The sequence below is a fragment of the Centrocercus urophasianus genome, unplaced genomic scaffold (assembly GCF_019232065.1).
Source record: "Centrocercus urophasianus isolate 14NV4802_14NV808 unplaced genomic scaffold, USGS_Curo_1.0 seq_10, whole genome shotgun sequence".
NCBI lineage: Eukaryota > Metazoa > Chordata > Aves > Galliformes > Phasianidae > Centrocercus > Centrocercus urophasianus.
In genome coordinates, this window is record NW_024884142.1 from 69,203,480 (window position 1) to 69,225,933 (window position 22,454).

At 37.5% G+C, this 22,454-nt stretch overlaps 1 protein-coding gene across 2 annotated transcripts in view; it reads right to left on the reverse strand.

The window, feature by feature from the left end:
* Window positions 1-19,650, reverse strand: part of AKT3 (AKT serine/threonine kinase 3) — a 133,343-nt gene extending 113,693 nt beyond the window's left edge. Inside the window, exon 1 of one of the 2 annotated variants that reach the window (XM_042811592.1) lies at window positions 19,507-19,650. In XM_042811592.1, coding sequence (XP_042667526.1) covers window positions 19,507-19,552 — 46 coding nt within the window. In that variant the 5' untranslated portion in view covers window positions 19,553-19,650. The remainder of the gene's footprint in view (window positions 1-19,506) is intronic. The other variant, XM_042811601.1, reaches the window with a different exon arrangement.
* Between the last annotated feature and the right edge of the window lie 2,804 nt (window positions 19,651-22,454).

The window sequence follows — 22,454 nt, forward strand, 5'->3', positions numbered from 1 at the left end:
ATACAGAAACATATAGCAACTCTCCAGAAAAAGTATACAGAACATCGTATTTTCAGACAGCACTGCACCATGCTTCCAATTTCCAAGATTATTCAAGCCCTGTAAAGTAAGAGCTTACCCACATATCATGTTCAGAAATACTCAACAGTGGAGATTGGGGAAAGCTGCAGGGTGGTAAGAAGGGAAATGAAAACAAACATCTATCAGGAAGTCTTCCCTGGTGAGCACACGTTTCTATCTATTCATATATCAGGACAGCTGTAATCAGCAAGTTCTTTACAGGTTTTGGAGCTTCTTTAGTCACTGACTGGAACATAAAAGAAGGAAAAGGAGTACTGACATGATGGATCCTCCTTCAGGGGCTATAATGACAAACATTCCTGTGGATATCCAAGAGCTGAAGATGAGAACTTAATGACAAAAATTACTGCCTAATGGGAAAATAGTTTATTTTAAACAAATACTCTGCATTTAAATTTCATTTGATGTGCAAAATCCTGCTAATATAACTGGCTTGTTCAAGAAACACATCAGTCCTGCGGGAAACACCCATTCTTACTAGGGCAGGACCAGGAGGAATTCTTCCTCATTGAGGAAATTGTGCAGAGCTGTAAAGACATTCTCCAGCAGCCTCAGATTTCTGGTTTGGCTGTCACCAACTGCTAAGTGGAGCAAGGTGAACTGCTGCATGAAGGTAAGCAGTCACGTTTAGCTCTGTGCTCTTAGGAATTGTCATGCGGAGACTCTAAAATACGCGATGCGTGACAGAGATGTACGTGCCAGTGAGAAGGCTATGTAGAAGTTTCCCCAAAAAACAGAGAGGTAAAGGTTTGGGAGACATGCAGGAAATGCGCATGACACTAACAGCCTGGGATATGGACACACCAGGTGGGCCCTAATGTGCTTTGTTAGGGATAAGAGAAAAGGAAGGAGGGCAAACACCTCAGAAATGTGTTTCCCGTAGAACTGCATTCACGAGGCATTTGGACAAAATGAACAGCCAAGGTGACTGCAGCATCAGGAACTCTCCCGGAACATCAAGCCCACTTCCAAAACGAACGCAGAACTGTACCACAGAGACTTTTTTGCAAACAAACAGAAGAAAAGCCACTACTTTTTTTCTTTAAATTAGTACTAGTGAAAATTGGAAAGTAGACCTCTCAAATTTAAATAAATGCACTGGCAAGAACATCTCATTTAAGCCCAGCACCACTTTCAGAAGCCTCACACAATATACTAATCTACTAGAAACACCTTAAAGCAGGGGTCACAAGCAAAGACTATCTGATCATCAAAACATGAGCTCTACGGTGACCACTGGTCTAAGATTTCATACACCTCTTAGGGTAACTTCATCACATCTGGTTATTTAGAGTATCACTACATCTATTTTTCTTAATCATTACACTCATTTTCCTCAGATGAATTTGTTGTTCTTTATATAAGCAAACAGAAACTGTTTTGTGTTTGTTTGTTTGTTTTTCAAAAATTGAAACACAATTTTTAAAGATTATTGTTTTCTTTAAAAAATACAAAAGACTACCAGAACACTACAACAGAAGCAAAAGATGAGGGAAAAAAAAAAAAAAAAAAATCAACAAAAAAAATGCTCACCAGTATTTCCAACTCTCTTTATAGTACATTGAAACAAACAAACAAAAAAGCCAATGGTAAATAATATGGTATGTTAATAAAAGATAAGACCACAACAACACTACCACAGTTAATGGAAGTCAACAGTTTAAAAAAAAAGAAATATTTGAATTTTATTCATCTAACCTCCCAGAAGAAGGTCATATTCCAGACTACTGAAATGCTACCACTTATTAAAAGTCAATGTAACTGCAAAAAGCATCATGTCTCAGATTTTTTTTTTTCCCCAACATTTTCAAGTGAAGCAAAAAAGAATACCTCTCTACTTCTTCTTCTTTGCATTCTGTTACAGATCATTTATTTAGGTATAAAGAAAAAAAAAAACACAAAATCTATCTTCAGCATTTGTTCTGGTTTTATTTTTTATAAAACCGACAAGTACATCTCAAAAAATAGAAAGAAAAAGCTGACTTTGAAGGACGGATGCAATAGTGATATAAAAGAGGCAAATATCATAACAGACAAATATTATGCTATAAACAAAGATATTGTCTGTAAGTCAAGGGGAAACAGCTAAACACATGGAATTATTCCTCTCTACTAAGCAAAGAGAAAAGCTCTTAAGTATTATCATTTACAATTGATGAACACTACCAAACTGGGGGTGGGGGGGAGAAGCTACACCAAAAGCCCAGCGAGAACGAACTGTAAAGTTCATGTTTGTTTGTTTGTAGAAAACATGAAGTTTGAAATGCAGTTAAAATAACTACTGAGGCTTAGTCTAGAACAAGGAATATGGCAGGGAATAGGAGGAAGGCTGAATATAACATTCTTCAAATATGAAAGAGTCTTATAAGGAGGACAGCGATTAATCGTACCTCACATCTATAGACGGCAGTACAAAAATTCAGAAAGTTGATCCAAATAAAGTTTGTTGTTTGTTGAGCTGTAGAACAACTTAGCGTCAAACGGTTGCTGGACCTTTCAAGAACACCACAGACAAACATGGTGTATGGACTTTCTAGTTTTTGTCTCTGCATCAAAAGAGACAGACAACTAGCCCTCAAAATCTCTTCCAGCACTACATTTTTAAGTCCAATAAAATGTATCAATCCACAATATAAATTGGCAGCCTTGTTGGAAACACAGGCCAAGACTTTGGAAGTTAGCTAGTTACTTTGGTACATAATTTTCAACATAAGGACAGCTGTACTAGTCCACCTAGCTCAGTGAAGTTACTGAGGAAGTGATGCATTTTTCCACTTTCTTATGGAGAAATGCACAGTCATACACTGGCCTGCATCTGCCCATTTATTCAGTAAACATTTTTCTACACATGAAAAACTAGTTCATCATCATAATTACAACCTTGAAAACAGTCGCATAGCACTTTCAAACATCACAAATTTACAGATTATCTAAATTTTAAGAAAAGTGGGTTTGGAGGAAGAGAACTATCTTGTTTTTAACTGGCCTTTAATTCCATCTCTTAAAATGGAACACCTCTCATTCCACCTGAATCTTCAATGAGACCAACCAGAGTTGTTCACAAAGTTCAAAAAATCTTAATCACAACTCTTCCAGTCTAGCAACAGAAACAGTCATAAGAAGCAGTGAGTTCTGTTTGAAGTGCAAAACCTGGTCTCTGAACTGAATCAAAATAAAAAGATTATCCAGGTATCTTCTCTCATTTTCCAACCCAATGCTCTAGTTTCACAGCTTGGGAAAACGTCAGCTCTACTATCTGCTTGCTGTTGTCCATCGCTGTTACTCACCTCAGCTTTACCTACAAGTAATGTTTTCTGGAAGGCTGAATCAAGAATATCCAGTACACCCAAAGGAGAAGATGAAGGAAATGCCAGTGTTCCTTCTGTCCGTTCCCAAACAACTTCTCAAATCAGTTACAAAAGGAATAAAGTTGAGACAGGGACAAGGACAAAATAACACAGGCATGCTGACCATACACAGCAGAAAAACAAAGGCTGAAACATTCCAATTTTATTACAGAACTAGTTCTGGCATAAACTCAGAAAATCTGTACCCTGGAAACCCACACACACTCACCCGTGGAAACAAGGTTTCTAAAGCACATATTCACTCATTCAGACTATCAGCCTAGCAAGCTTTGACCTAACCACTACTCTGTGTGCCATTTGGTTGTGAATTACCTCAAAATTCAGGGGGGGGAAGTCGTCTTTCTGTCTTTGCCAAACATCCAAAATCCTCACCCAACATGAGACCCCTGACATGGGCAAGTAGCCCCCTTCCTTTACAGACGAAGATTCTGTAGCATATTGTTTCAAAATACTGCAAGGAAAATGCACAAAGAAAATACATAATTTGCATCAACAACCACTTCCTCGATTACTGGAATTGAGTATTTTTCAAATGAAGATGTTTACAATGTTTTGTCTTCTGTTGCTATTTTGTGTAGTGCAATCCTACAGAGCTCTTAAAAACCCTGTTTCTTCAAGGTGTTTTTTTAATCTTCTACTCCTGAAAAATAATGTCAATACTTTTAATGATCATCCTATAATTGTTCTGTTCAAACAAACCTTGAACGAACAATACAAGGCTACTCCTGCCAACTCACTGACCACAGGTCAGAGCATGTAGTAATCCTGTATTTTTAGCACTTGAGTATTTTTCATTGTTATGTACTGTTTGGCAAAAATCTTTAGTGGTGAGCACAGGACAACTGTATTTCAAAACACCAGTCAACACAATTTGAGGTAGTACACCACACAATCTTTTTTACTTCATTTACTCCAGAGATCTGCCTTTTAAGCACATTAAATGTAGTTTTGAAAGTATTTTATTACAAACTGAATATGAAGAAATTTCCAAACATGCAAAAGAGTAAAGAATCATGAAAGCTAAAGGAGAAAAGATATTCAGGAGTGTTCTCAGTTTATTTTTCCATAAAACACAGCCGAAGGTAACTCTGAATTTGGCAGAATGAACACCTTCTGATAAAGTTTAGTTAAGCAGAGTTTTATCTGCAGTCCTAACTGCAATAATTACACAACAGATTAGCAGTAAAGTCTGTAATACTAAGTAGAAAAACTTGACCAAATAGGTTGTGAAGCACAGTCAATAGCTACATGCTTTACCTCCTGCAAATGAGAAGAAGGTATCTAAGCTTTGTTCTATCAACTCTGAACGTGTAGAATTAATTAGAAAAAAACTCTGTAAACATTTTTTAAAAGAAAAGTAAAAACTAATTACACTTTTAGAATGCTGAACCTTTAAGTGTGGCTGAATTGCATTTGCAAGCATTTCTCACCTTTATGAAGCAATAAGGAATATATTCAGTGTAACATTTATTATATTGTAAGGGGAAGAAACAGAAAAGCTGTAGCTATCAATACACGTTGGAAAATGTTTCAGAAGCTATTCACTTTGCCTAAACTCGTTACCCTGCAAAGTGGAACTACATGATTCTTGGCTCTCTACTTAAGCTCATAAAATAGGATTTCTCTGTATTTAAAATGCATACATTTTAAAATTGTTTCTGGTAAACCTTAAGCAGCTCCAAAAGCATTATGAAATGCCACGATTTCGAATTTTCAGCATATAGAAGGTGAAAGCATTTTTCAAATTTTTCACAGGAAGCATCTCTACCCATATGTCAGGTTGGGTGTTAGTGAGTTGATTCAGTGAGGTTAAAAAAAAAAAAAGAAACCAAATTTTAAAAAGCCGTATCACACACATTTGTTTGGAAGCACCTCCACTTTACTGAGCACAGAGCTTTCCCTTTTACCTGATAAATCACAAGGGAAGTGAAAGAAAAACAAAACAAACATATAAACAAACACCATCATCAACAAAGAAAAGGAATCCACCAAGTCCAACACAGTACTGAATACCTACTTTGGAAAAAGTTAATTCAGATTGTTGTATTTTAATGAAATGCTCTGCATAACATGGGATCAAAAGATAGAGTCAGACAACAGATTTGAAACCTTACATTCCAACTGGAAGTCTTTTATGAAATTTCAATGCTCCTGAGGTGCATCCAGCACAAATTTTGCTAACATTAAAGGTAATACCAGTGCAAGTCAAAAGACAGTTTAGCAGAGTTTCTACCTCAGAAACTCCAGGAAAGTGACAAGTAGTTCTACCACAAAGAAACAAAAGCAAACGTTCTCAGATTTTTATCCACATGATTCAGGATGCTCTATCACAGATCAAACCAACCAGGGGCAAGGCATAAAGATTTGTTAATTTCTCTTGTCACACCTAAAGGTATATACAAATTCTATAATAAATGAAAATACATAACAATTAAGTACTGTACATAGACTGTACTTTTAAATTCTAATATTTGTTCATTAATGATCCCTTGCAACCTTTGCAGAAAACAACTCAAAACCTTCAGCTTATGTGCACTGAAAAAAATAAAAGCAAACTAGAAAGCGAACCAAAAGTCTCCAGCCACCCCTCCTGCAACCACTGTGAGGTCTCATTTTCCCTTTCTATTTTTTTTCCTTTTTTTTTTTTTTTTTTTTTTTTTTTTTTTTTTTTACCTTAGGTGTTCTATGCAGAGATTCTTTTCAGTTGGTGCTTTTTCCTTGTTCCTCCAGCTGCCCAATGGCATGCTTTCCACGACAGATGCTCTGGCTTCATTCTTAACATATGTTCCAGATGATAATTCCATCTTCTTTTCTGGATAACTTTAGAGCCAAGGGGTTTTTGAGCTGTCTAATGAATCTTGGCATCTGTTATAAATTCATTCCATTTAATACGTAGTATTTTTCTAAGGCATTTGCTTTCAAAGGCATTTAGATGTCTGTACCTTTGTTAGATTTCCAGCTTTCACATCCATATGTTGAGATGGAAAGAAATATCCAAGTTGAAGTTTCACACTCTGGTCTTTAAAGCATGGATTTTTTTCATGACCGCATCCTATTTAGTTGGTAAATGAAACTGCTGCCTTGCCAATTTGTAACAGTAGCCGTGCACTGGAATCCCCAGATGACAGGCACCTTATTACCAAGATAGATAAATTTACCTCCTTCTTTTATTCCTTCACTTTTCAATGTAGTATTTGAGCTGGGAGTTTCCAGGGATTAATTATATTTGCTTAGATTTTTTCCTGTAATTACATAATACCATTTTATAAATAACAGTGAAGAAAAAGAGCGCTTTTCTATTTAACTTCATTTTCCAGTCACTGAAATATATGCTCGCTCATCTCAGGAGTTACTGCAATTACCATGTAATTTTTCTGTTATGGAAACTTCCCGTGACCTCATAATTAATTAAAAATGACCAGTTTCTCCAATATAAATATTCAATATTTTTTCAGAAACAATACGGTCACACCAAACTTTCTCTATTTTTTTCCTTTTATGATGTTACTGCATCTAGCAATGGTTATTTGATTTTCATACCAAAGATATTCACCTTCCCAGCCCAATCAACACATCTTTCAAACAGGTCTCCATGCTCTACATCCTTCCCATTTGTATCAATTGCTCTCTGTCAGGCCCACCAGCTGCTCAGAACTCTGCAAAAATAGTAAATTCACCTGCAACTCCTTCAACCAAGTTCACACAACTGCGGCCAAGGGAACGACATAGCAAACTAATGGCAGACTTCTATACCAAGAATAATGTAATGGCAGTTGCAGTAGGAACCAAAAGAAAATTATTTGTACAATACTTCTTATCATTTCAAACCAGAAACAAAATCTTTAATTACAGTAGAAGCTGAAATCATTACTGAATATTTCCCACCCAGAAAAAAAAAAAAGCTCAGCACAGCATAGCATGAACATAAAGACCATTTCCTTGGTGACTGCACTCACAACCGTCTTAGAAAGTTCTCCAGATCTGTTCTGCTGTCAGTGTCTGCTCCACGCCCCAGGCTCCACAGAACTTCACATTAATTTATAGTTGAAAAGGCACACTCAACATGGCTAAAAATGAGAAAGAGATCCACTTCTCACAGTGAATGAGGACTTAAAGAAACTAGCATTTTCAGATATAGCCATATCTTTCTGATTTTAACTCTGTAAGTCTTCATGTACACTACAAGCATCTACATTTATGGTGATGGTACATTTTTAAACACCATTCTCCTCTTGCGTGACATGTTCTAAACAATATTTAAAAATGTGTTCTTCAAGCATTGGATTACGATGCATTGCATTTTATAGTAGACAGCAATTGTTGGTATTTTATTTTAAGAAGACTAAAACGTTAGCAAGTTGATTCATTTCTTGCTTTGTATTTAAAAAAAAAAAAAAATGCACACCCAAAGAAATACGAACAGATTTTCAAAGAACTCTAAAGAAAACAAGATATTTGGAGCATTTTTAAATATGTTGATTGGAAAAACAAAGAGATTGCGGTAAGTCATCTTCTTATAAACTGTGCATCTGATCACTTTAAACTTTCTCCTACAATACAGCTGTGATATACCGACATCAACAGTTTCTTTGGTAAGGAAAGGGCAGACACACTATGGACATTCAGACAGTAATGCTTTTGCAATCACGCTGTCTCACTATAAAAATAGCATTCCCCCCCCCCCCCCCATTTCACCCAGTTCTGGTGTTGTGACTTGATAACTCTTATGGGAAAATTCATTTTAAGAAGCAAACATAATAAATTCAGATCATACCAATAGCTACATAAGTAAATATAAATATTACATTATATTCCTAAAAAAAAATCCACTAAAAAAAAAAAAAAAGATAATACTAAAATTTTTATAGCACAATCTTTAAGTGGGTCAAATTTTACTACCAAAGGTAATATTTATTATTATTTCCATATCTACAACAGATTATTTAAACCTTCCTTATCAACACATTTGACAGTACCAATACCCTCAACTTTTGTGGCATTCTCTATTAATGACATTTTGGAGTCTGGCACAGGAAAAAAAGAAAAAGAAAAAAAAAGCTCACACATAAATATGCATTACACAGCTATTACAAATCAGAAATAATGCACTACAATGAGAACAATTCCCTCTTTCCTCTGGGGAAAGTGTGGAAAAAGTTCGTCAGCATAAGACCCTATGTACCAACATTGGTTCCACAGGGTGCAAATGAAATGTGTAAAGCTTTGACTGTGATGGAAAAACATCCAAAGGGATCCTAAATAAAAATGTTCACAGATATTCTTCATGCATGATATAATCATAAAGATATTGAACCTCCTCCAAATTTTGCTATATAACCAAACAAAACCAGAAGAAGGTTTACAAAGAGTGAATTTATGCCACAACATACTTTTAAAGGAACTTTACCAAATGTTGCAGTCACATTGCAGAATACTGCAAACTCTGCAAAAACTCACAGGTCTGAAAATTAACATTATCTGAAGTCTCACTGATAGTCCACTAACACAGAATGCATGTTGTGAAGTCAGAAAACAATAAGTATGGTTTACATCTCAAATAATACCCAGAAACCAACAAATTCAACAGTCTCAGAAGGGTGTCCTTCTGCTGCAAGGGTGGCTTTTTATTTAAAAACATTGTTTTTATGAAGCCCCTAAATCAGAGAGGATTACAAAGCTACTGTATCACTTGGATTAAGGCACTGTTTAATTTTTCAGACATTGGCCAAGTCACTACTCTTTTACAAGTTACTGTTTGTTCAAAAACTTTAAACCCATGGGAATTAACCACCTGGCAGCATTTTTTAATTAAATCAAGTTTGGGATCAGCACAGACATTAAATCACTGGCTCTTTCCTAAACAGGAATTACAGAGAGAAAACAATCTCAAAATACAAAATAATTGTGCTGCAGCTTGGTTGTAGTCCCAGCCTAATTTTTAGGTGCAGTTTTGTAACCCATTTACGCTATGGGAAGGTGCAGGCTGTCAATACATGGGACATGCTCTGCCCCTCCACACCTCCAGCCGCTCATTCCCAATTGTGCCAGCACTACTGTTTGTGCAGCTACACGGTGAGTCAGACCAGGGAAACAATCCATCTGAAAGTTAGCTGAGAAAATAAAAATAGATTAGTTTTCAGCCAGATAAATTTCCTGGTATGATTCACCCCGCGACCGTTACGAACACAAGTGCCAACACAACAGTGCAAGAAAAGGACATGACACTTCCCCCATTTCAGAAACAGCTTCCACTTAATACACATTCCAAGTAAACATGGAACTGCATCTATCAGGGGCAAGTTCACAGGATCCTAATTAAAATTCACTAGTTGCTGCTGTTTCTCAAGATAAGAATAAACTTGGTCAGAAAAGTTTCCAATGTATTAGTCAGCATCCATAACCTGGAATAATGATATGAAAGTGAGCATAGTGAACGCTAGTTTTAAAGTAAAGCAATCTATGCTGTACAAAACCACATTGTTTTGTATCTATTTTCATCCACTGCTACAACTGCAGTTTCATTTGGTCAGAAGAGTGTAGGAGAGATGGCACCGTGTTCCTATGGAATCCTCTCCTGGGGATTGCTCTTTGGGAGTTTCCTCCATTCTCTCTGGAAGACATCTGGCAAAAACACCGAACCTTAAGAACTGGTAAGGGACTACTGGCTTGTTTGGGGTTTTTTTGCATCTAATTATAAACACTACACTTTGTACACTCCTAAGAGATTTCACCTCTTCCTCTGCAAAATGTCAGGAAAACAAAATCATCCATTGCTTCTCCTTCATGCTAACTTCAACTACTGGTAGGCTCATTCCACTTTCTATACAAGCAGGAATACAGTAATGTGAAGCACTTGTTTCATGAAGACTACGAGACTGACATTCAAGAAGCCCCTGAGGTGAAGCAGCAATATTATTTCCATTTTAACTGAGGGAAACTAGCTCAGAAAAATTAAAATTCATAATACTGAGAACCAAATTTAAGATTCCATTGGCTCAATTCCTCACATGATTTACCACCTCATGCATCTTTCTTCGTTAGATAGTTGTCCCTGAGTTTACTGCAGCCAAAAGCACAAAGGACTTGTATAAAGTAGCTACAAGATCCCTCTCCAGTTTCTCATGAGTGTGTTTCTCATTATCTCAGGCTAGTTAGTAGCTCTCTGTGAAAACTATTTTGGATCCAGTAACTTTCTCAGCATGACAATGTGGCTAACAGAAAACCAGTAGGAAGTGAATACATCTTTTACAGTTCAACTGTTCAAACGCAACTGAAGATTAAATAATTTGGAATTTCAAGGTAAAAATGTTGACAATAAATGAAATTGGGGACTTTCTAATTTCCCATAGTTAATATGCTATCACATTGTAATTAAGTACCCTTGTGAAGACAATCACTTAACTTTTCAAAAGTGAACTTCTGAATCTGTCTTGAAAAGGGACAAGTAATTTTTACCAGTGTGCTGACATGCAAAACAATGATTTCCTATTTTCCTGTTAGCCTTAAGAAAGCAATCTTACAATAAAGAACGTTAATAAATTCAGAATTTATGGTAAACTGTAGACAATGATCTAATTACAAAGTAATGTAGCTAGATTCTGCCCTGATTTGCAAGAAGAGTAATCAACAGAGCACCTATGGCACAGCTAAAGATGGTACTGAAGAGGGATGGAAAAAATGAGATTAAAGATACATCTGCTTTACAGATAAGGAGTACATATCTGAAGCAAATCTCCCGATTATCAACTATTACAAGTTTTGGCTTACACTGCAACTGTGCCTAATACATTCCCACTGCTACAAGGCATTCAGCCCATGAATAGGCATGACAATGAGTCCAAACCAAAGCACTGGAAACGTGCACAGTATGCACATCAAAATCTAAGCTCCCCTCATCACATTCACAGAATCACAGCACACCTGAGGTGGGAAGAGACCTGTGGAGGTCACTCGGTCCAAGCACCTGCTCAGTCAGGTAGTCCCAGACCATATTCAGGCAGTTTTTGACTATGCTGTGCTGTATAAGATACTAGTCAAAGTCCACTCCAGGAAATCATTCCCACACAAGTCAAGTAAGGTCAGAACAACAGTTTTGCTTGCACTTTGGGAAAAGATCAGTCAGTTATCATCATGTTTAAGTCCTGGGCACTGCCACCACCTTCTTTCCATATTTGCTGGGGAAGAAAACCTCTCATTTTGCCAATAGATTGCACAGATGTTCACAAAGGGTCAACAGCTCCTCTGGAAGAAGGAAAAGCAATCAAGATAGCGCTTCATTGGTTACAAAACCTTCTTCCCTTGTCCTCCATCTTTCATTCATTCTTTCAATGATCACTAGCCCAATCTCCTCCCAAATCTGATTTTTCAGCATCTCACTTTGCAGTTTCAACTGTTTCTTCTGTATTTGTGCCCTACACCTTTGACTTCTCCACCCAGCCCTAAAACACCCTCAGGACCTAATTCTGAGTCACAGTTCTTGACCTTATTAACGTTTCTGATAATTACAGCCCACAGAGGCATAAGCTGATCAGCCCAGCTGAGGTGAGCAGGATATGTGGATTGCCTCTGAAACAAAAGTAGGTTTGGCATGTACTTATTGGTCAGACTGGCAAATAGATAGAGTGAGGGAAGATGACTTCTTAGAAACTAAAAACTCTAATATTGTGAGCAAGTTGTCATTACAATGTTAAAATATTTAATGTGAAAGTGACATAAACACAAGGAGATTTAAGTTCAATCAACAGATTACAGAATGCCATAAGTATTATACAGAATTACTACTTAAGCTTTCTTTTTTTTTCTTTTTTTTTTTAAAAAAAAAAAAAAAAAAAAGTCTGTATTTGAGAAACAGTTCCTCCAATTCTTCCCAAACAGTATAATTTCATCACACAGCACTGCCAGGCCAGAAAGGCTGTGAGTAGGACAAGGACAATGAATTGTCAGCATCTTGCCTTCCAGTCCCTGCAACAGAACATTAACCTTGTCTCTTGGAAAGAACTGCCCTCATGGGTAACAAACTGGTAGGAATAAGAGTGACTGGAAAAACCATTCAGAACACAGACAATAAGGCAGCAATCACTACATAGGAACTAGAATAGACATACAAGAAAATTCAATTCCAATTTGCCTGAAACATTCCAAAGACCACTGCCTAGGTGTCTTCCTGTGTAACAAGCAAACTGCTGTTCTTAGCAATAGTAGAAGCACTTTTACACCATAAATCTCAGAACATGTGAAAGGCCAAATGATGTCTTCCTTTTTTTTCCCCCTATCCCAAAGACTAAAATTATAAGCACCAGAAGCAAGCCACTGGAAAAGTGGTAATAACAGGGATACCCTTTGGATATTGAGGCTCTCAACCCCCTTTCAAGAAAACAAATATCTGACAATCAACAGCATCAAAGTCAAATATGCTGATACTCCCGTGAATGTTATCCTCTGATAAAATCCTATTAACACAGACATAACACCTTTCTCCCTCTGAACGCATTACTGCATTTTCTATCCAACACAGTTGTGATGAGAATAAACATATTCAATTAAAGAACACACACAGAACACTGCTATCTACAACACAGTTCTAGACAAATGTCATTTTTATCAATCAGATATCAATCAGAATCACAATTATACAAACATTTAGAATAGGGGAAAGGCCATATCACAATACAAATTGAAACAAAATCAGATATCAAGCATGTCTGTATTACTTATGCTAGCATTCAGCAAATACAACGAAGAGGAAAAAATATTGGGACTGTTGGAACTACTTTGTGCTTCTTGATTGTGTCTCAGGCTTCAGCTACTACAGCATAGTGCTTTTACGCGTAGAAACTTATATTAATCCAAGCTAAAGGGTTGATAAAGCAACACTCACAAATTTACAACCTAAAAAGTACCTGGAATAAATAGTTATTTATCCCACCCTCATCTTACCCTCATCTTACATACATCAAGTTTCAGACTTTCATGTGGCTCTGACCTTCTGTCAGGGAGAAGTGAGGTTAAAAAGATTATGATTATTCCCAAAAAGAAGAACTTGGCACTCAAATGAAAAGTGAAAGGGTCAGGGAGGAGGGCATGGAGGGCCCCTTTCCTGTGCCAGTAGCTGCAGGAAAACAGCCTCTGCATACATACTCAGCTCCCTGTTCAGGGTGGATGTGGAAGCAAAGTACTGCAAGCAACATTACAGATCCATTTTTTAACTGAGTGAATGATGTAAAAATATCTATTTGAGAACATAAAAAAATATTGTAATTTAGATGTATAAACATTCATATAATAAAGCTTTTATTGTCATTTCTTCTCTGTTTTGGTCAGTTCCTCAAAGCCACCTTCTACATTCACTGACTCTTTAACTTCTATGTAATGCTTTAATGGAACTTCAACAACTTGTTTAGCTTCAAGTGGTTCATCAGTGATGATGACTTCACCTTAAACTACCATTTGCTAAAACAATTAGAAAATGGCTTAAATTTTTTCTACTTTCTGCAGCAGATGTTCAAGACAGTCTATTTAAATTTGTCTTTGTTAGAGGTGTGTTAAACTACTCAAATAACTCAGACAATCTGCAAACAAGATTTCTGACAGGTTGTGAATAACAGTCAATTAGTACCATAACTTCTAAGATTATTTTTTCAATCAAGGCATTCCTGCCCCCACCCAAAAAAAACATACCACAAGAATTCAAGCTCCAGCAAGCATTTCCAAAATTAACATCTTCTTGGGCTTGGTTCCACTGCAAAACCTAACGTCCATTATAACACAGATATAACACCACAAAATATTTTCCACATGTTTATTTCTTATCCCAAATCCCATTATATCTGCATCTTGTCTTGAACTACAGAAATGAGAACAAACTGGCAGCTGTATTAATCTCATCATAATAAATCAAACAGATCTTACTCTATAATCTCTATGAGGCTAGAAATGCTAATTCTACTTCAGGTGATTCTACTCTGGATACCAAGAAGTTACAAAAAGCTATATATTTTCATAAATAAATAATATCTGAATGAAAAAGATATTAAAGTATTTCAAATGATACACTTATTGAAGGAGTTACAGGAAAGTTTCATAACATCTCTTTTTTTCAACCTCCATCTCATTATACCAAATGCCTTAAGTTATCACGGTTAAATTAGTGCAGCTTTATACTCCAGTTCCCTCCCTGTAAAACTCATCCACAAGTTTTGCTGTACTGTGCAAGCGTTGCAAGATAAGGAGAGGACAAGAGACACAATGATTAATGTCACCTCAGTATGCATTATCTATTTCACATAATCTGCATAAAAAAATATAATAATAAACAATGTAAAGATGGCCACAACAAACAGCATTATCTCATTTAACACACCTGAATGTAGAAGCCCAACAGACATCTGGTAAGTGAAGTACAGAAGTACAGACTTAAACAGACAACATTTTGTTTTTAAGTAATGATTTAGCTATTTTGTTCTGTAATCCACATTGGGTCTACTCTCCTCAAACAGAAAACCTTTACTCTTTCAACACAGACACACACATTATCTGACACGTTCAATTTAAAACTGTGTCAATTTTTCCTTTGTCCCAAATGATCTTTTAATAACATGGTAACATAGACATTTAAAACTTTTCCCATGTTTAAACTAATTGAAATCTTGAGCACAGGTTGTATATAAAGAAATTAGGTTGCAATTAAGCATAGTTATTAACGATTGTTAAATCTAATCCTAATGGTTGTGACTATTATAGACCACAGACAAGGTCAACCCCACAACACAAGAAACTAGCTTTAAAGAAAAAGAAACAAACCACCTGAATTATATGCATAAAAACCTCTTTCATAATGATATGCTCCAATCAGACTAAGCAAGTTCATCCATTTGAAAAAACAGCTGTTTCCAAACTGATATATTCAGAATATATCCCCACTCAGTAAGACATTCAATTTGCGTTCAGTAAAATTAAAAAGACTAAATCTTAAATAATTTGAAAAGACGCTCAGCAAAACATTGTGCTTATAAGCAAAGCCAAAATGTAGAAGTAATTTCAGCAATTACTGCAGAGTCCTTACACTAACTGCATAAACATCGTGTTCTGCAAATCAGCAGCAAGGTTTGAATCAGTCTATTTCAGGTTCTCAGTTAAGACCATGTCCCTCTCACTTCTATGCATTAGAAGGAAAGAAAGTTGGTGTCATCTAAAAAGGACAATCACAAAAGTAGACAACACAACATTTTTCTATTCTGGCTACAGGAATGACTGGAGAACAGAGGGAAGAAAGGAAAATGATTATCCTCTCGGAAATAAAGCATACTCAACCAGTACATTGCAAGACTATCTTCCCAGCAGCACAGGAACATAAGGCCATGAGATGCTTGGTTCTAAGGACTTGATCTGAGGCAACAAGTCACCTACAACTGTAAGATCATGTGCACAAAATCCATTCTCACTGCTCTCTTGACTGAGTAGCAGCTACTAAACACCACATCCAAAAACCATTCATGTCATACATTTGGATCTTGCTCAGACAAGTTCTGATGTCCCGCAGGGTAAGTCTGCACTAGTACTTTAGCTCAGATAAGGAGAGCACTCTAGCAACGAATCTTCCTATCACTCTGGCTAATGCACTTTTGTTTGCTGAATGAAGCAGTCCTGGAGTGCACAAATCTGGTTTCTTTCAGATGAAAGCAAACTACGAGATGTACTCTGGAGCTCTACCACTGCTTTAATGGGGCACAGAAACAGACAGAAACCAGACCAAACCCACTTCACTTGCAAATGCTGTGAGTGCAGGTAGGTACCAGGTCCTCTTCACTAAGTACTGCAGTCTCTGCATCTGCTCTCACTGGACCGCATCACTTGCTGAGGCAGGTCCAGCCCTGTGCCTCAGGATCTCCTTTCACATACTGCATGGGCTCTGACCTCTGCTGAGGTTAACTGAGCTTCTCAGACTTTGCTTTCTCCTGGCTTTCAATCCATACACAATCTGAAATTCTCCTTTCCAGCTTGTCACTTCTGCCAGTATAAGCATTCAGGTACAACCTTCAGCTTAACTTCTCTCAGTATCATCTACTCTCACCACACTGAAACACCTGCTTGTAAAGACTATTCAAACCCAAGTATGATCATCTTTAATTCAATAAACTTAATTCTGGCATTTCTTACTTTGAGTGCTGAGTGATTTTAAAATAGGAATATTGTAATAGCTTGGTCACTTAAACATACACTGCACAACAGCATGTTGAAGCCAGAAATGTGGAATCATACTGACTCTGTGCTCAAGAGCAGGTGTAAAGACTTGCAAACATACATACAGGCATATCAGCCCTCTATTCCTAACAGGGATACAGTGGGAAGGATAATTAAGCAAATATTTTCTCAGTGCATTTCACAGCCATTAAGAATCACAATACGCTGCACTAACAGAACAGACCCTCTACTCCTCAGCATCTTTCTATCTCAATCTCAGCACGGAGAGAGATCCTCAGCTCAACTATCAGTCCTCCCCTCTCATTCCAATAATCAGTTCCTTTACCTCTCTTTTGTAACAGCCTCTGATTAGCTGGCTCTTTGGTACTCTGCTTCATCCCAGTTCTATCATCACTCTCATACTTCCTGACTAGGTTCTGAATTGCAGCAAAAGATTGCTCTGCTTTTTTTCCTGTACCACAAACTTCCCTGACTGTTGAAGGGAACCATTTTTAAAAGCCCTAGGCTATATTCACAGAACCAAGTAATTTGGCATAATAAAACCAGATCAGTCAACTGAAGCACTTGGTACCCAGGCCCCAGCTTTTACAGTGTATAGAGTTTACGAGTTCTATTTCAAGTTAAATTCAGTCTGGTGCCTCAGAAGGAATGTTGTACATCCACATAGCTTACAACTGTTCAAAGTACCAGCTGTAAGCTGTTGGGTTTGTATGGTCATTCCCCAGCTGGAGGCTGAAATCCACGCAGTACGTACACAGAGAGGAGATTCCATGTCTGATTTCCTCCGGAAGGAAACTAGCATGTACATATCAAACTGCTCTACGTAGCTCAAACTGCTCAGTAGCTGTCAAGTGGGAATGATTAGAAAGCACACTTTAAAAACTGTAATTGCGTTAAAGCTTGAAGAAGCAGTGCTACTTTACCCAGTCCCATGATGCTTCTTGGTACAGAGAGAGAATATTCAGCTGGTCAGGTGTCTACTGAGCACAGGGAAATCCCAACTTTCACAACAGAGACTAAGTTTAGCTTAACTTTTCCTTGGCAATATTTAGCTTAGCAACCCTGATTCCAAAGCAAAGCCTGGGTAGAATCTGTAATCACATGAAATGTATAAGTACTGAAGCAAATGGTTACAAATTTTTGACATCGTAAAACTGCACTTCACTCTGTTTTCAGAAAAAAAAAAAAAAAAAAAAAAAAATTGAATCCATCAGCAGAACAAGTCAGACACAGAAAAATAAGGAAATAGGAGCAAATTAAAAAAACAAACAAACAAACAAAAAAAAAACACCTAGAGCAAGAAGGAAAAAAACAACCATACATTTGCTGCAAGTTCATTAAAATGAGGAAAAATGAATGTCATAAAATGTTTTTAATTTGAAAACAAAACAATAAAACCAACAAAATGTAAAATTCAGTAGGCTTTTCTTTAATTGATAGCAGCATGAGAAGGAGAACCTTTGTTTTACACTTCAAATTTTCAAATGCTCAGTACGACACTTAATTTCACTATACAAAACCACAGTCCTTTCTGGGACCCTGTTTAATACATATCACAGAGTTGCTATTGGGCTTGAATGAAAAAGATCGATCAATCCAAATCGTATCCTAATAGGCTTGAAATTACAAGAAATAAACAGAAAATGAAATGAGATATCCAAATACAGCAAGCAAGAAGACGGGAAGGAAGAATAATTCAAAATTTTAAAATAATTCTAGCCTTGCAAAATTTGGTTCGTTATATACGTAAGTATAATACTACAAAACAGGAAGCAGGCCTCAAGCTTCATGCCATTTAGCTAATTTTCATCTTCAATATCCATAATGAAATACTGCAATACAATTATGCAGGAGTAATTACAGGATAATAAACTTTTTTTCCACAATTCTCTTGCCTTCTTTAACATTTAATGTCAATCTGCAATAAGAAAGCTAATAATGATCTTTGTCTTTGCACACTGCTAATGAAACAAAGCATTTCTATGTAAATTAAAGAGCCATTTTATTCATACTATTCACATCTAAATACTTCTGGGATAGAACCGGTATGCGTTCCTCTTTAATACAGATCTCCTTCTCTCTGCAAGAGAGATGATCTTCTTTCGGAAATAATCACGTGCACAACAACAACCCCAAGCAAAGCACCACAAAGCACAGATTTCATTCAAAGTTGATTACTTGATACGAATGCCAGGTGTTTCCAGAGGTTTCCCATTCAAAGCCCAGCATACGGCAACCATCCCAAAATTCCAGATCGCGCAGTGACAGATCATAAAATGACATCTCAAGAATTTACAGGAATAGAGTGTAAGAAAAAACACTGCTTTAGACTGGCTTATAATTAGGAACATATTCTTTAATCATATGGTTTCCAGGTCTGCAGAGCAATTAGGTATACATTGAGCTTTACACAAGTAATACATTGATTTTATGGGGAGTACTTGAGTAAGTAATATCAGCTGAGCCACATTTTGGCATCCATTGAGTTTTACGCAAAGTACTGCATCCACAACTGTTTCTACACAACCTCCAACTGTGCACCTCTATTCCCACTTACAGCTGCCACCACTGCATATTTAGTCTGATACAGGAGTGACAGGAGCTGCAGCAGCAAGGTTAAGTGGAAATTACCGAGAACAGCTACCTCCTTACTGTCACAGTTACCCACATAAACAGGGGCAATTCTGAGGGTTAAGTATTAACGAGACCCAGGTCTTAATGGCCGTTAATTCCATATGGTCAGATTAGCTTGCTGCAGACCAGAAGATAAATCAAGAATGCTCACAGTATAACTGTACAATGCCACTGCACACAGACAGCTACAAGTCAGAACTTTGCATTAATAGGTAGAACTTACCCCTCTTCTGAACCCAGCCTTCCTTCACAATGGTAACATCGCTCATGATGGCTCCACTCTGAACCCCCAACTCAAAAGAGTATTTCTTTGAGTTATCAGCTTGTCTGTATGGCTTCTCTTCTGCTGCTCTTGGGAGTTTCTATTGATGAGTCACCCTGGAAGGAAATATTAGAGAAAGAATTTAAGTCTTTTTGTTTTTCTCATTTGACAGTCAACAAAACACTCTTTGTTGATGTCTTCCTCTGACTGAGCTCATATTAAAAAGTCTGCCTTTCTTCTTTCAATTAAGAATATAACAGAGTCAGATTTCTAGTTCTACAGGACATTTTTCATGAACACCTTTTCATGAACACCCATCTAGCAGAAGCCAAGTGTGTTACATTTTAAGTTATGTGGCATTATTATAAAACGCACACAATAAAATTTCTTGTACTAATGCAGAATGCTGTTAAATGAAAGTCAGTACTTCTGCACAGGTCCAACTTTGAAGTCACACTATCTTTAACCATTCCCCTATTTGTGAGAATCCATGTAATGGGTAAGTGATTCTATTATGAAGACACCGATCATATCAAAAGAGAAATGGAATGAAAGATTCTGCAAAAGCACTTAAAAGCAAAGCCTTATGATGATAATCATATCCATTAAGGCTTAACTGTCAAAATCTGTATTAAGCCACTTGCCAGCCATTCAATTACTTTTTTAAAAGCTTGAATTAAAAATAAATAAATAAATAAATAGTAAAGGCTACAGAAATACAATGAAAGTAGGAACAGCATTAAAACTATATGATACCTAGTACAAATCCCTTAAGTTTTTAAAAACCAGCTTTGCCTACAAGTAAATGAATAGAAAAACAACTTTCTAGGAACACAAACTAACCCAGAAAAGCTGCTGTTCAGTTTATGAAAGGCAGTGCGCATTCTCTGAGGGCTCTCACACAGTCAGTGCCAGGAGTGCTCTCTCCCTCTAAAGCCTGACTTGCAGAGGCAGAAGGGAGGCTCGTCCTGCAATAGGACATGCTGCTCCCAAAAGGCACAGCCCCCCTTCCAAACACCTCACTCTGAGACTACCAGCTAAGTGCAAAGAAGAGATAACAGCACTGTAACCAAACAGGAAGAGAAGTCAGAGGGAAGGAGAGGTTTCCTTTTGCCAGCAGACTGCCTCTCCCTCCATCCTTTGAAGTAAACAGCAACACCCACATAATATCAATCCAGAAAAGGGTCGGATGCCAAGGAGAGGGATTTCTGTGATGGTGGAGGAACACCCTTCTCTAGCTGTACACACAGGAACACACCTTTGCACACTGCTGGCATGGAACAAGAACAGAACAACCAGTTTAATACCACAAAACACAGCGCAGCCACACTCGTTCAGTTTATTGACCAACACACGTAAATGCATGACAGAAACAAACAACTGTTGTCCCAGAAGCAGCTGTGCAAGGAATGACTGGAGAACAGATAGGGAAATAAGCTGTCCTAATGCAGCCAAGTACAGAGTAAAAACTGACCATTAAATGTACGCAGTTTACTTCTTATTTATCATTTGAAACCTGTATTTGCAGCGCTCGGCAGCCAGATGGAAGGCTGCTTCTGTACGGATACTGTGCTGTGCACAATAAACCTTGGTATGAATATTTTTTTCAAGCGATAACAACACAGTACAGCATGGTTCAGAAATACTGAGGTACCCATTTCAGAGTTTTGCTTTCGTTCATTGTTTCAGCTAACATGCTGAAATCCAGCTGCTTAAAATTAAAAACCGCAGCGCTGAATCCATGAGTAGCACAAAGTTTAAACAGCACAGAAGGCAGCACCTCAGAGCCACCTTCCCAGCACTGGCAGATGTAGCACCCAGCCCAATGCAGGCAATGAGCAGCCCTGTGCACCAACACCACATGCTGTGTGCAAAGGAACACCATTGGATTCCTCTACTGACGTGACTGCTCCCTGCTTTAGGACTTTTATAGATTTAGGATTTCTTAAGATTTGAAAGGAAAAGCTACATACAAAGTTTTGGAAGGACAGGAGACAGCTTCATTACTGCTAATTTGTCTCTTTAGCTCTAACTGTTTACACTTTGTATTATGAATGTCAGCACGGCAGAAAAAACACAACCTGACTTTCCACAGCTTTTCACCTCACTATTCTGAGACTTTTTTTTCTGGGTCACACACTATCAGAGCTTTTGTTTGTGCACTTCAGCGCAGTGATAAGCAAGTCCGCCAGCTGTGCCTCAGCACAGATCTGAAAGAGCGAGGCACAGGATTGACACAGGTCCCAGCTCTGCCGTTCTGACAGCAGCACAGCATCAGCTCCTCCATAAACACACACACCTTCACAAAATCTGGGCTGAGTGTCAAAAAACAGCAACATACAAACAAACAGCTGCAACGCAATGCACATGTAGGCATGCGTAGTGGTTGACAACCCTGCCCATGGTAGAGAGGTTGAAACTAGATGACCTCTGAGGTCCTTTTCAACCCAGGCCATTCTACGATTCTATGATAAGCACATTCACATCCCAGTATCCAACTTCAGTACGGCTTTCCTAGAAGACATTCCATGCATTCTTTAAGACATGAGGTGGCACTTTTTTCAACTATAAGAACAAAATAAGTAAAGTATTTAGCTTGGGGTGGCATGCACTGCCATTTGTTTTACCCTTCCAGCCACTTCAACACACTTCCCAACGTCAGCGTGCTCTTATGCAAAGTGCAATCATTTATTTTTATTGGTAGAGACCAAGCTGTAAGGAATGAACTTCTACACTAAGTAGCCATGATCTTGTCTGTCCACAAACGGATCATAAAGTCCACGATTTCAGCAGAGACCCGGTTTTAATGAATTAATTTATGCTTAAAGTTCCCTATTTACCACCAATCATGATTAGGCTAGTATTATTTAATCAAAGTCTGAACTGTGACTGATTTTTATGTCAGCTAG